The 13,632-nt window shown below is 36.6% G+C and overlaps 4 protein-coding genes across 6 annotated transcripts; 2 read left to right on the forward strand and 2 right to left on the reverse strand.

Annotated features, from left to right (window-relative positions):
- LOC107644932 (fructose-1,6-bisphosphatase, cytosolic) lies at positions 303-3,329 on the forward strand. 2 transcript variants are annotated; one of them, XM_016348898.2, is made up of 11 exons: positions 308-666; positions 743-790; positions 896-970; positions 1,063-1,191; positions 1,765-1,878; positions 1,971-2,057; positions 2,226-2,296; positions 2,397-2,462; positions 2,542-2,628; positions 2,779-2,854; positions 2,992-3,329. In XM_016348898.2, the coding sequence occupies exons 1-11, from the start codon at positions 508-510 to the stop codon at positions 3,097-3,099; spliced, it is 1,020 nt and encodes a 339-aa protein (XP_016204384.1). In that variant the 5' UTR covers positions 308-507; the 3' UTR covers positions 3,100-3,329. The 2 variants fall into 2 exon arrangements, with proteins under 2 accessions (XP_020959003.1, XP_016204384.1); XM_021103344.1 differs by lacking the exons at positions 2,779-2,854; positions 2,992-3,329 and adding an exon at positions 2,715-2,772 and having other exon boundaries at positions 303-666.
- On the reverse strand, positions 3,260-4,637 carry LOC107644933 (sm-like protein LSM3A). The gene is made up of 3 exons (XM_016348899.2): positions 4,436-4,637; positions 4,045-4,140; positions 3,260-3,657 (listed from the first exon to the last, which is right to left on the reverse strand). Exons 1-3 carry the CDS (start codon positions 4,553-4,555, stop codon positions 3,577-3,579), a joined length of 297 nt encoding a protein of 98 aa, XP_016204385.1. The 5' UTR covers positions 4,556-4,637; the 3' UTR covers positions 3,260-3,576.
- Positions 5,109-9,726, reverse strand: LOC107644931 (DNA repair helicase XPD). Its single transcript, XM_016348896.2, has 12 exons — positions 9,064-9,726; positions 8,213-8,493; positions 7,806-7,888; positions 7,316-7,719; positions 6,983-7,176; positions 6,698-6,878; positions 6,470-6,594; positions 6,312-6,401; positions 6,104-6,182; positions 5,939-6,015; positions 5,648-5,756; positions 5,109-5,460 (listed from the first exon to the last, which is right to left on the reverse strand). Exons 1-12 carry the CDS (start codon positions 9,595-9,597, stop codon positions 5,338-5,340), a joined length of 2,280 nt encoding a protein of 759 aa, XP_016204382.1. The 5' UTR covers positions 9,598-9,726; the 3' UTR covers positions 5,109-5,337.
- Positions 10,636-13,254, forward strand: LOC107644934. Of its 2 annotated transcripts, XM_021103345.1 has the most exons (3): positions 10,636-10,880; positions 11,206-12,567; positions 12,956-13,254. In XM_021103345.1, the coding sequence occupies exon 2, from the start codon at positions 11,287-11,289 to the stop codon at positions 12,565-12,567; it is 1,281 nt and encodes a 426-aa protein (XP_020959004.1). In that variant the 5' UTR covers positions 10,636-10,880; positions 11,206-11,286; the 3' UTR covers positions 12,956-13,254. The 2 variants fall into 2 exon arrangements, with proteins under 2 accessions (XP_020959004.1, XP_016204386.1); XM_016348900.2 differs by lacking the exon at positions 12,956-13,254 and having other exon boundaries at positions 10,637-10,880; positions 11,206-12,879.

A 13,632-nucleotide genomic window follows, 5' to 3' on the forward strand; every position in this document is an offset into this window, starting at 1 on the left:
TTAAGAGGTCAATATTTTTATTAAAATTTAGTTAGTATTTAATCATTAAAAAAAAAGTGAATAATTTTATAATATTAGATAAAATTTATACTATTAAAAATATTAATAATAGCTAACTAATGGTTACAAATCACAAAACTTGTTAGCTTTCTAACACTATTCTCTAACTTCTCTTCCCTTATTCGTTAATTTTAGAAAACGTGACATCGTATACGTACTTCACTTAATTAATTCCTCTTATTTAATTTTTTTTTTCCCCAAAAATCTGAGTAGGAAGGAAGGGATATGATGATAACGAAGGAATGCAAGGATGAGAGAGTGCTGACAGTGGCACGCACATCGAAAAGAGTATAATGGAAGTTAGCGCGTGTTGCCACGTGTCAAAAGTGGGATCAGATAGATAAACCCCTCCTTTTCTTCTTCGTTGAATTTCCGTCACTTGAATTACTGAAAACTCAAAAAAACCCAACCGCAGCATCAAAATCTGAGTCACTAAGCTTGAAGAGAATGGACCACAGCGCAGATGCACACCGTACGGACCTGATGACCATAACACGATTCGTGCTTAACGAACAGTCAAAGCACCCTGAATCGCGCGGTGATTTCACCATCTTACTCAGTCACATTGTTCTTGCTTGCAAGTTCGTCTGCTCTTCTGTTAACAAGGTACCTTAATTCAATTCATTTCCTAATTCACTTTCATTTCATTTCATGTAATTTCACTTCATTTCATTCATCGCAGGCTGGTCTCGCCAAACTCATTGGACTTGCTGGAGAGACTAACGTTCAGGCAATATATATAAATTTGGCTGGATTTGCATTTCGTTTTCATTTCGATTTGAATTTCATTTCATTTCATTTATGTTCTTTTGGTGCTTTGAATTGAACATGAAAGGGTGAAGAGCAGAAGAAACTGGATGTGCTTTCCAATGAAGTCTTCATCAAGGCCTTGATTAGCAGTGGCCGAACTGTAAGATCCGTTCGTTCGTTCATTCATGTGATTTGATTTGATTTATTTGCCTCTCTGTTCATCATCGATTGTTCTTTTTTCTTCGTTAACAGAGCATATTGGTTTCGGAAGAAGACGAGGAAGCAACCTTCGTGGAGCCTTCTTTGCGTGGAAAGTACTGCGTCGTTTTTGATCCTTTGGATGGTTCCTCTAACATTGATTGTGGCGTTTCAATTGGCACCGTACCTATCATCTTCCTTTCTTACCTGCAATTCCACATATATAGATAGTGTTAATAACATTTGGCTAATAATTGATGAGTTTGATTTTTGATGCATTTACACGTAGATTCATGTATTTAAATTTTTTTTAAGTAATATATTTTTATATTAATTATTTTTATTAATATGGTAATACATAATTGGTTGTCTTCGACATAAAAATTAAAGTTATAATTGGTTAATATTGGTTAATATACTAGATTTTTCTATATTTTATCAATTTTATACGTATGAATTTAGTATACTTTGCATCCACACGGAATGTGTATGCTAATTGACAGAGGATATGCACACATGAATTATTATATTTTTTATTGTCTGAATGGTTTAGGCTTGTTACCATTTAATAAGGTGTCAAATAATTCAGATCTTATATAATTATATTCTTATCTTATAGATAGGAAACAAATATATCTTCATTTCTAAAGTCAACGTCTCAAATAAACCAGATAAGTTGGATGATTATTCCAATAAAGAATACATATTTTATGTTACTTATAAGGTGGTGGTCAACTTTGTATTTTCTTGATGTAGATATTTGGGATTTATATGGTGAACGATGTGAATGAACCAACACTAGAAGATGTTTTGCAACCTGGCAAGAACATGTTGGCTGCTGGTTATTGTATGTATGGAAGCTCTTGCACGGTATGATCATCATACACTTAATTCATCACTAATTAAACAACTCTTTGATTATTCTAAAATTTGAGATATGATGATGATTTTGACTTTTGCAGTTTGTGTTAACCACTGGTAGTGGTGTTAATGGTTTCACGCTTGACCCATCACTTGGTGAGTTCATACTAACTCACCCTGACATCAAGGTAGTACTACTATTTCTGCTCATTCATCGATGACAAATATGTTAACTTTTTTCTGTTGGTTACTTTTTTATAAATTCGTTAGTCAATGTATTTGGATACAAATTTCAATCTGTTCAAACTTCAAACACGTTATGCAATGCAAGCTAAGCTACTACTATTACTCTGCAGATCCCAAAGAAAGGCAAGATTTATTCAGTGAATGAAGGAAATGCTAAGAACTGGGATGGTCCTACTGCCTTGTACGTTTGAATTCTGTAATGTTTATAGTAAAAATGTTTTCCCCTTTCGGAAACTATGCTGCAACTTTTGACAATATTGCAAATCATGTTTTTCCTTAAGTTATGTGGAGAGATGCAAGTTCCCCAAAGATGGTTCATCACCAAAGTCTCTAAGATATATTGGAAGGTATCATGGTTTCTCAACATGTGTGATTATTCATTGCCACTCATCTTCTCTTCCAACATAGTTTTATATACATTAACAGTATGGTAGCTGATGTTCATCGAACATTGCTATATGGAGGTATCTTTTTGTACCCTGCTGATAAAAAGAGTCCTAATGGAAAACTACGGTATGTCAAGCCCTGCATTACTAAATTTTTTATTGGCCCTGCATTATTAATAATTTAATATTCTTACTTTTGTTCTATATATGGAGCCAAACGAAGAAGAAGAAGACCAAGATGAAGAAAGAACCTTAATTTAGCTTGTTTTGTGTGTAGTGTACTATACGAGGTATTTCCAATGTCATTTTTGATGGAACAGGCAGGGGGACAAGCATTCACTGGCAAACAACGGGTAATTTACTGGTTTTTAAGAACTTTTTCTTTTTTAAAAAATATTTTTTTTCTTCTCGCACCCACCACTTTTGCTGCATGGTTTTGTGAAGGAGTTAATTTGCAAAGAAGTAACATATTGGCTATGTATGTTAACAGGCACTTGATTTGATTCCTAAGAAGTTGCATGAGAGATCTCCCATATTCCTTGGAAGCTACGATGATGTTGAGGAAATCAAAGCTCTTTATGCTGCTGAGGCCAAGTAGGAATCACCCTAAAGAGTGTCCTTTCGCCATGCACTCAATCCATGCATCTTAGAACAAATTGTGAATAAAGAATAAATTGATTGAGATAACATGGATATTAATGAAAGAAGGATAACTGCATCCTTTTCTTTCAACTGGCTGTCATAGTTTCAATCTTATAGCATTAAGGCATACTAGTTTCTCTCATAATGGTATCAACTCTTTCAAGAAATGAGACTTATCAAGAATCATATCTATGGAGCAACTTAGAAGTAAAGACAACACTGACTGCCACCAAGAGTCTAGTCATGTACATGCTGTGATTCTCATGCTCAATAAAACTAAAATCTGTGTGTCTCAAACAGAAATGAACCACTAGCAAACACGGCAATTAAGGGCTAATCTAATCATAACCACTATCTTAACAAGTTAATACATTTTCAGCAAGATTGATAATCTTCATTAAAATGAATACAAAGATTCTCTCCATGTCAATTGTCATGCAGTCCTCAGCGGCGGGGAAACCAGTATTACTCCATCTCCCCTAACAAACAAGAAAGGAACAGTACGCCTTGTCGTCTGAAATCACAAGCAAAAACAACTCATTCAGAGGAAAGCATCTACCTCTTAATAAATAAATAAATAAATAAATAAAACATGCATTAGTTTGCTTATGTGAAATGAAATTGTGCATTCCCTATATATATGAACAAAATCCATAATAGCAAAACAAATTGGCTTTAGACAAATTGATGACATTTCTACATTCCAATAATGGTCCCAAAGCTAAACTTCATTCAACGAAGTTTCTGATGATATCTTAAATTTGTATAATATATAGTATAATGTTTTCTTACTAAGCAGTAGTATGTAATCAATCAAATTTTCCAGTAATGACGCACAGTTCTATGTTTTGTTTTGAGCTGATACAGACGATAACCTTGCTGATTACAACTTCTTACTTACCCTCACAATTTCTTCGTATGTTTCATCATCAATTTCAACAGTAGTAACAATTTCTTCAACATCACCAAGGATCATATTTAGATGCTGATCGTAAGCCTGAAAATTCATGTTTGCAACCCCAAAATGGACTAGTTAGAGAACGTGAACAATATCCAAAACGAGATATTTGAAATTTTAAATCACTAATTTAAAAGCCCTAAAAAGTTCCCCCTTTTTGTTGCGACTATCATTGTGAAGCTATTACTCAAGTAAAAGAATGAACGCAGTGAAAGCAAACAGAAAGCTACGAGCTTAAAATCGTAAAGAAGGCAAATTTGAAGTGAAGTAGGGCACGCGAAGAAGAAGCTAAGAAAAGAGGTGCGGAGAGTAATGGAATAGAAAACGAAGATACATGAAGTTTGCCGCGAAGTTCACGGTCGGAACGGAGCTTGACATAGATGCGCTCGTCGAGGCTCAGCCTTATCAGATCCAAAGGCTCCTTCACAGCGCTTTCTTCTTCTGCAGCAGCCATTGCTCTCTCTCTCTCTCTCTCTTCGAAGACAGAGAGACTCCCACACACACAGTCAATGGAGCGAGCGAGGGAGGACCATTACAATTGTGAATTCTAATGGGCCTATGTTATAACAGCCCATTTTCCATGGCCCAATCCACAAATAAATCATACATGTTCGCCTTGTGCTTTTTTAAGCTGCAATTGATCTTTTTTATGTTACAATTATGAGTATTGAGATTTTGTTTAGTTTGATTTTGATGTGTAAAGAGTTTAACAGTCTTCTGATGAGATTCATATGTTTAGATTACTTTTTACTAAAGTGATAATACACAATTAGTTCTCTATAAAACTTTTATAATTCTTTGTTTTCAAGAAAAAAGAAGAAATCAAATGTTTGATCCAACATTCATTAATTTATTGATATACTTCAAAAAAAAACAATAAAACAAATTTCATACAATTCCTAACATTTGAAAATCACATTATGTTTTAAGCAAGTTTTAAATTTACAAATGAACATTATCAGATGAAGCAACTAAATTTCAATCAATTGTAAATATAAGAGGATGGGTTAAAGAACAGAACTCATGGTAAAAATGCATGTATAGTAAATAAAGTTACCTAGTTTCCAATAATCCTATTACAAGACTCAACAGAACATAAAATCTAAGGTTTTGGGTCCCTTCCATGCTGCATGGCACCATTTTCACCAATATGCACTTTCTTTACATCCAAAGGGAAGAGCTACCCAGCCCCACTCAAAGTAAAAAATTTGGGAGCCAAAAAAGCAAATAAAAGCCTCAAAACAACGACTCAACAAAGCTTCCATCAGCCGTCTTCTCCAAGTCTTCTTGAGACAACAGTGTCTTCCTGCCGGTACTGCCACCCGTCTTGTCGTAAGGTTGTGCCATTTTCCTAAGAAACTGCATATGGCGGATCAGAAGTTGTCAATGCGCAATCATATTATCGGATATTTACATCACTTGTGAGTATGATAACTCTAATTGTGAATCATGCTAAGATATACAAAGAACTTTTGTAAACTTTGGTGCAAAATCAGCTTGACTGCACAATTCAAAATACAAATTGACCATGAAAAGGAAGACATACCTCGCGTGCCGTATGCAAAGCCATGTCTGTGCTCAAGTTTAGGTGGGCATCATGTAGATGAGAGAGTATCCAACTAGGTAACTTGGAGCGTTTGTCATGACGACTATATCTGCAGACAATTATAACCAACAAGCATTTACTCGCGAAACTCTATCAAAGAGAAAATCAAAAGGAAGCCAAAACCATGTAAGTGATGCATTCATCACAGGTACTATGTTTAATCTGCAGAATAACCTACATGAACCCTCTCATTTTCTGCAAATGATCTCGTGTTGATGAAAGGATACTAACCTTTTGTCTGCAAAAATCATCATTCCATAATCAGCCTTTGAACGGATTACCCGACCCACACACTGAGCAGCTTGTCTCTGTTCATGCGCAAACAATGTTACCAAGGATCAGTTTTTCAATACGTTCAGTAAGCATCAACAATTATGAACGAGAGAGATAATATACCAAGGCATCAAAAGTAAGAAAATCTCCTTCCTTAATTTGAAAAGTATCACGCAGGTATTCCAGGCGTGCAAGCAAAATCCTGAAAGTTTAGTGCTCTAGTAAGTGAAACAAGCAATCTAAGCTCCATAATTTCCACAAGCAAAAAGAAAGGGTAAATCCGAGTGTTGTAAGCTACTCTTATTCAGAACCTTAAATAAACAGGACTCACTTGCTTAATGTATACTGAAAAGGAACACCAAACATGATTACTAGTCTCCCATAATGACGATCAAAATCTATACCTTCAGCAACTTTTCCCCTGAAACAAGCACTTACAGTCATAAGCACAGATGAACCAGATTTCGGAGTATGTTTTCAACAACTTACCTAGCAACGGAAAAAAATATAGCGCCTCTTCCACAATCACAGGCCTTGCGATAGTTGTCAAGAGCTAATGTGGTTTCGACTACATCTTGGGTTTCTATGAAGACAAGCTTATGCTGCATTATTTCCTGCCAACAAGATGCTTTTTAGAACGACGAATCGACGAAACAATTAAATGGACATTAATAGCAAGAGGACGGAGGAAATCAGGTAAATAAAGTAATCATGTACCTTCAGGATTCCAGTTTCATTCCAGGTATTGACTATCCCATCCATATATGAGTAGCTGACAAAGAAGCAAACGATCCCATCTGGAACAACTGAAGCCATCTCCAACAGGAGCCTTCCATAATTCCTTACTACACCCAGATCACTTCTCATATCAAATTTGGTACTGACTGGAAGCTGATCACTGAAACAACAACCAGATTAACAATTAAGAAGATAACAAAACAGGTGAAGGAACAAATGCATCAAGCTCCTCTTTAAATAGCGAAACTAGAATAACAGGAATACCTGCCACGGGTAAGAACCATGGGGCATATACAATCTCTTGTTAAGGACATTGTAAAACTTCGACTAACAACAGGGTTGAAATTCAGAAGCCGGGGATACAGATCTATAGGGCTAAGTGTGCCTGATGTAATCACAACTGACTGAAACCTCTCGAACACTGGCCTTATGGCAAGAGAAGCATCATGGCAACAGAGCTGAAACATCATAGATAAACAAAAGTATGAAAATGTGATTGATCCACATAAGAGCCAAATAAATCTCACGAAACATAGTACTAATTTTAATAGGTTTAAAAGGAGTAATTGGGTGAAAATATATCAGAACATTGCTAACCTGCAATACAGGATCCGGAATATGCGGCATTCTTTCATCAAATGGTTCAATTATGATGGAAAAACCACGAGCATATGTGCCCACAAGTGTGGCAAAATCACATATAGTTTGGATATGTAGGAACTCATCAGTATCTGTAATTTCCAATGTCATCATCAATGAATGCAGCCGGTCATAACAGAATTTCAGTGTTTTCTGGTCAATTCCAGCATGGTTAAGAATGGAGGTAACAAAGCCTACAGGGCCTTCCTTCTCCACATTCTCAGTTTCCAAGCGTCCTTCAAGATATTGAACTAATCTACGTAAAACTTGCATAAAATGTTCAGCACGGCGTATATTTCCAGGTACAGCTTCCTTTAGTATATCATCAGGCAGTGCCGGATTTGCAAGCCAAGCATCCGTGGCTATGCCAAGAAAAGAAGTTTCGTTTAGTGATGACTGGTGGCGACATTAAGACAGTGAAAATAAAAAGCCTCACATTCCTACATACCTGGAAGGTCTCCTCTTAGTGCTAATCCCTCAACAAGCCTGTTGTATTCAGCACGGAGTCTACCGGCGTCAGTGGCCTTGAACCTTCCTACCAGTTCAAATAGTTAAGTGAATCCATATCAAATGCCAGCTATGGTTAGATAAGGCAACTAAAGCAACAATGGCACAATAATGAAGGCAAGGGGTAGGGATTTCAAGCACCCATAGCAAAATTTAATGCATACAAAATACTTCACTTTTATGAATCAAGCCAGCAAATGAAAAGCAGAAAAATATTTTGGACACTGTACTATTATTCAGAAGTTGAACAATCACCAAAACAAAACCCTTCATCTTGTCATGTAAAAAAACAATGGAGCCATATAACAAGACAGCAGGAGAAACGTAGAAATTAGAAGCAGTACATACTTGTCAATTTCCTGGCTCATTCTATGGAGATTTCTTCTAGCACCTTCAATAGTCTGCCTCCTCACACTCACACTAAGTGCTTCAATACACACATTATCAATATTATGAGCCTCGTCAAATACAACAACTGACTCTTTCTGCATTTCCTTAGATATTATGCCAGCCACCTTAGGATCAAGCAAATACTGATAGCTATACACCACTACATTGGCAAACTGCACCATATGTCGTGCCAAAAAATAAGGACACCACCCCTTTTCCTTCCCAAATATTCTCAGATCCTACAACCGCACGGAAAAAATCCACAATTAATCACATCAGAAAGTCAATTAAGTAAAAAAAGCACAATATTGCAAAACAGCTGAAAATGCAAAAGATTGAAATCTTCACTAAACTCAGCCACCACTTAGATTCTGAACATTAATAAGAATAGGCAACACTAAAAATCAAATTCTTTTTAGCCAACGGATCAGTAAGCATCAAAACATGATCAAAGTTGAACTTAACAATCAAAATCACCTAGCACCCGAACATTTTAGAATCATTGAACACTCCATACCGATCAAAATCCAACTTTTCAGGCAACATAAAAAACTCAGCACCAGGTAATATCCAAAACCAATCAAAATTTAAATTTTTATCAGTTTACAAAAGGTTAGATAATAAAAATTTCAAAGAGGAAACAGCATCCCAAAACTGCTCAAAATCAATCATCTCACCCCACCAAACTTAAATTCCTCTAAGTACACTTCACAGTCATTTAACACCTAACACTTCAAAACACAAAACATCACAAACAAGCCAATCCAAAATCCAAAAATCAAACCTTTAAGGGGGAAAGAGAAAAGAACCTGCAATGTATAAACACCAGGCGGAAGCACCGCAGCAGAGCCAGCCCTCTCGTACTGCTCGAAGAACTCGCAGGTAGGCACGGAGGTGTTCTCAGCGGCAAGCGCCCTAACCCAGCTGGCGGTCAGTTTCCGGCAGCCAGCATCAACGGAATCCCTATTCTCCGCCGTAAGAACCCTCTGATTGACACAGAGGTTCTTCCTGGAGGACAATCCAAGCGCAAGAATCTTGGCGGCGGGACCAAGGTGGCGAATCTGGTAGTCATGGAGAAGCTTGAGTTCAGCAAGGGTCTTCTCCATCTCGTGAACGGTGCGCGTGCAATAGAGAAGCTTGAGAGGCGCGTGGGGCTTGGAGAGGACGTAGCTGGTGATTAGTGATAAGAGTGCGATGGTTTTGCCGGTGCCGGTGGGCATCTCGAGGAGGCAGTGTCCTTTTGCGTCGAGCGCTCTCTTGAGCTCAAGCATGTATGCGTATTGCTCCGGGTAGATGTTGTCGTAGGGGAAGTACACTGTTACGTCCTCTATTTGGAACTTCATCCTTCAAAGTTTCCGTTTTTGTGTCAATGTGAAGAAGAAGAAGAAATTGAAGAAATGAGAATGACGATGGGTTTTGAGGTTTTGAGCTTCTACAATCGCTGTTTTCTCATCTCCGGTGCAGTGCTGCAGGGTTCCTGCACGGTGCAGGCATTTGTTTTTATTTGGGTTACGGCCTTTTACGGTTGGGTTCGTCAAATGGGCCTATGCCCAAACATTGGGCCTATGAAAGGCCCAATGTTTTTGTTGATATTGGTAAAATGGTGCACGTCCATTTAGCACCTGTGACCCATTTAATTTAAAATATATAAAACTGTTTTACACGTGTATCTAATTACATAAATTAAAATTATTGATGTATCAATAAAAAATAAGAAGAAATAATAAATTTATCCATTATATTATAAAAACATATATACTTAATATATACTTAATGATTACCAAACAATAATGAAAAAATAATTTCTCTTTAATTATAATAATGAACATCATAATAGGCTACATTTATTGGACTTTTGAAAAATGGCTTAATTTTTTTAAAAAGATAAGTGTTGTGCTGTACATGATGTTTATGTAGCTAATTCTCTATCGTTAAGGAAGCTAACGAAATATTTGTATAATGTATACAATAGACTATGAGTTAAAAAATGAATATCACCCATACTATTTAGAATAATTTGAGTATCATGATAATAAACATCTCATATTATAAAACCACTCATCCAAAAAACTTAAGCTGATTTTGGAGTTCACTAAGGATCGAATTCTTAACTTTTTAAATCTAGAGCTGTGATACCATGTCATGAAACCATTCATCTCAAAAGCTTAAACTAATAGAAAAAAGTAACACTAATGATTATACCATGTCATGAAATCATTCATCTCAATTGTACACATTATACAGATATTCCATTTGGCTCCCTATATTTCTTCTTAAAATTAACGATTAAAAATGACTGAAATAGAAATATACCGCTATATTTGAAAATTTTTCTATAGATTAATAGATAGATAGTTCCAAGTTCCAACTTACAAAGTTACAAGGCATAGAACAGAACAGTTACCTAGGGAACTTGCTTGCTTACCACAAAACCCGTCTTTGTCTTGGGCTGCTTCTCTCTTGTCTCATATGCGTTTTCTAAACCCTTTTTCACTCACGTGCCTTCATTTTCACTTAAAAAGCTTCTGTCTTTGCTTCTGGGCATCTCAGATTCTCACCTGATTTTCCATTCCGTAACTAGTTACCTCGACTTCCACAGTCACATTCACTCTTCATCTTCTCAAAGGTTTTTGCACTATTTTTTTCCTTTTATTTTAATTTATTTGCTCTTGCTGTTGTTATTATTATTTTGTTCAGCATTTTCTTCTAGTTTTTGTTTCTGGGTGTTTGTGGAACTGGTGTTGGATTGTGAAATTTAAGTTCTTGTTGGCTGCAAATATTGGTATATGAAATGGTGTTTTGGAAAAGGGTTCCTTTTTTTTTTATGGGGGGTGGATTTTAGGTGGTGTGTTTTTAGCTGAAATTCTAGAAGATTGTAGGTGGGATTGAAAAGGGTTTGCTTGGACCTTGGTGGATTTCATTGAAATTGGATTGTTGATTTTAATCTGTAGGTTTGATGAACATCATTTATAGGATTTAAGGTGGAATGAGTTCATTGGTTTGATTCTGGTGGGTGGTTTCTTTGTGAAGCAATGGAAGGGAATTTGCCACAGGGTGGTACTGTTCAAGGTGGAGCTTCTTTTGGTGGTTTTGATTTGCCTGCTTCAATGCGGCTTCATCACCAATCACAGCATGCGCCGCATGCCATGACCCAGCATCAAAATCATCCTTGCCATGGGTCTTCGGGGAAGTCCTCGAATTTTCCACTTACAATGTGTGATCAGACTATGTCAATGGCTGAGTTTGGTAAGGGAGATAGAAACAAAAACTCATTAAGCGATGAAGAAGAGCCGAGTTTGACTGAAGATGGTGGTGAGGGTCATCATGAAGCAGGCAGAACGAAGAAGGGGTCGCCTTGGCAACGGATCAAGTGGACCGATAAGATGGTGAAGCTTATGATAACAGCTGTTTCATATATAGGCGAAGATTCGACTTCTGATGGTGCCGGAAGAAGAAAATTCATGGTCCTTCAAAAAAAGGGCAAATGGAAGACTATTTCCAAGGCCATGGCTGAAAGGGGTTATCATGTTTCCCCTCAGCAATGTGAGGATAAATTCAATGATCTCAATAAACGCTATAAAAGGCTTAATGAAATGCTTGGCAGGGGTACTTCTTGTCAGGTTGTTGAAAATCCGGCCCTGTTGGATGTAATTGACTATCTTTCTGAGAAAGAAAAGGATGATGTTCGGAAAATACTAAACTCAAAACAGCTTTTTTATGAGGAGATGTGTTCTTACCATAATAATAATAGATTGCATTTACCCCATGACATTGCATTGCAACGATCACTGCAGCTAGCTCTCCGAAGTAGAGATGATCATGACGAAGATGATCAAGATATGGAAACTGATGATCATGATGAATTTGAAGAGAATCATGCTTCCCATGGGGATTGCAGAGGAATCCACGGGGCATTAGTCGGACCTATGAAGAAATTAAAACAAGGACAAGACCAAGAAGATTCTTCTACTTTTGGGAATTCTCTAAATTGTCAAGAATATAACAAAAGTTTGCACACTCATGGACAGATGGTCCAATCAGATGTAAATCAAGCTTTACCTGAAAACTTGAGAGCAGCATGGTTACAGAAGCAATGGGTTGAGTCTCGCGCAATTCAGTTAGAAGAACAGAAATTACAGATACAGATCGAGATGTTGGAAGTAGAGAAGCAGAGATTCAAGTGGCAGAAGTTCAGTAAGAAGAAAGATCGGGAGTTGGAGAAGTTGAAGCTGGAGAATGAAAGGATGAAGCTTGAGAACGAACGTCTTGCTTTAGAGCTGAAGCGAAAGGAATTGGTTTCTGGTTTGAACTAGGTTAGCAAATTTTACTTACAAGCTTTTTGGCAATTACTTTACATGCAAGGTCCTTCCTTTCGAGTTTTTAGTTTAGTTATCTTTGGTTCGTTTTAGGCGAAAGTATACATTTTTGGTGGGGAAACTTAGGAAACAATTAATCATTCTCAGCCATTGGAATTAGATTTGGGAACTTCACAATTCGAGTCGGTGATGCACGATGATCTCTGCGGAGGCTTTGCCGACGATGGTCCTATATTTAAACATTGGTGGATCTAAGATCTCTTTTATTTTGGAATATTAATGAGTTAACTTAGCAGCTATATGTTTCCATATTCATGCCATTTCATTTTTAAATTCTTGAAATCATTGTTGTTCCGAACTGTCTTACCTGTCATCTCTTTAACAGCACAAGACTAAAAGAAGTTCAATAATTTTACCTAGTTTGAAGTTGCCAATCCCTCAGAATATCACTTGGGATGAAAAATGTTCCAAATCAAGCATGTTGGGTTGGTTTGATCAATGTCACATATATGAATGGATATTAGTTGTAATTCTTGTTCAGAATCAATCTTGCCCTTAGAGGATAGTATTGTTTAAACTATTACTGAACATTATGATCCTCATGAAGCTAAGCTTTTGAGATGGATTGTTGTTAATGGAGATGCTATGCTGAATAATTAATAATTCTAAGTCTAAACTTCAAGTTCGTTTCAGTGCAGTCCTTTATATATTAGTATCATTAGGATCCTCTCATATATGTTGTTTAAGAATTATGAGAGAGATAGAAACAAATACTTAAAATTATGGGAAAGTGGTTCCTATGTTGTTGATTCTATACTTCATGATCTGAGTAAGAATACTTCCACTAACTTGTAAATAATCCTATCACTCTGCATGTTTTCATGTTAAACAACTGAAATTTGTTACTCTTCTGGAACTCTTCTGAATTATTCAGATTGTGCACATAGATTTGCTTAGTAGAGTGAGTGTATTGTGGCTATAGTATAAATTCACTAGTTTACTTTCCAAGCGTTCTATTTTCGAGGCAAATACCAATTCGGTAATAGAAAGATTTAGACGCTG

The sequence above is a fragment of the Arachis ipaensis genome, chromosome B05 (assembly GCF_000816755.2).
Source record: "Arachis ipaensis cultivar K30076 chromosome B05, Araip1.1, whole genome shotgun sequence".
Lineage (NCBI taxonomy): Eukaryota > Viridiplantae > Streptophyta > Magnoliopsida > Fabales > Fabaceae > Arachis > Arachis ipaensis.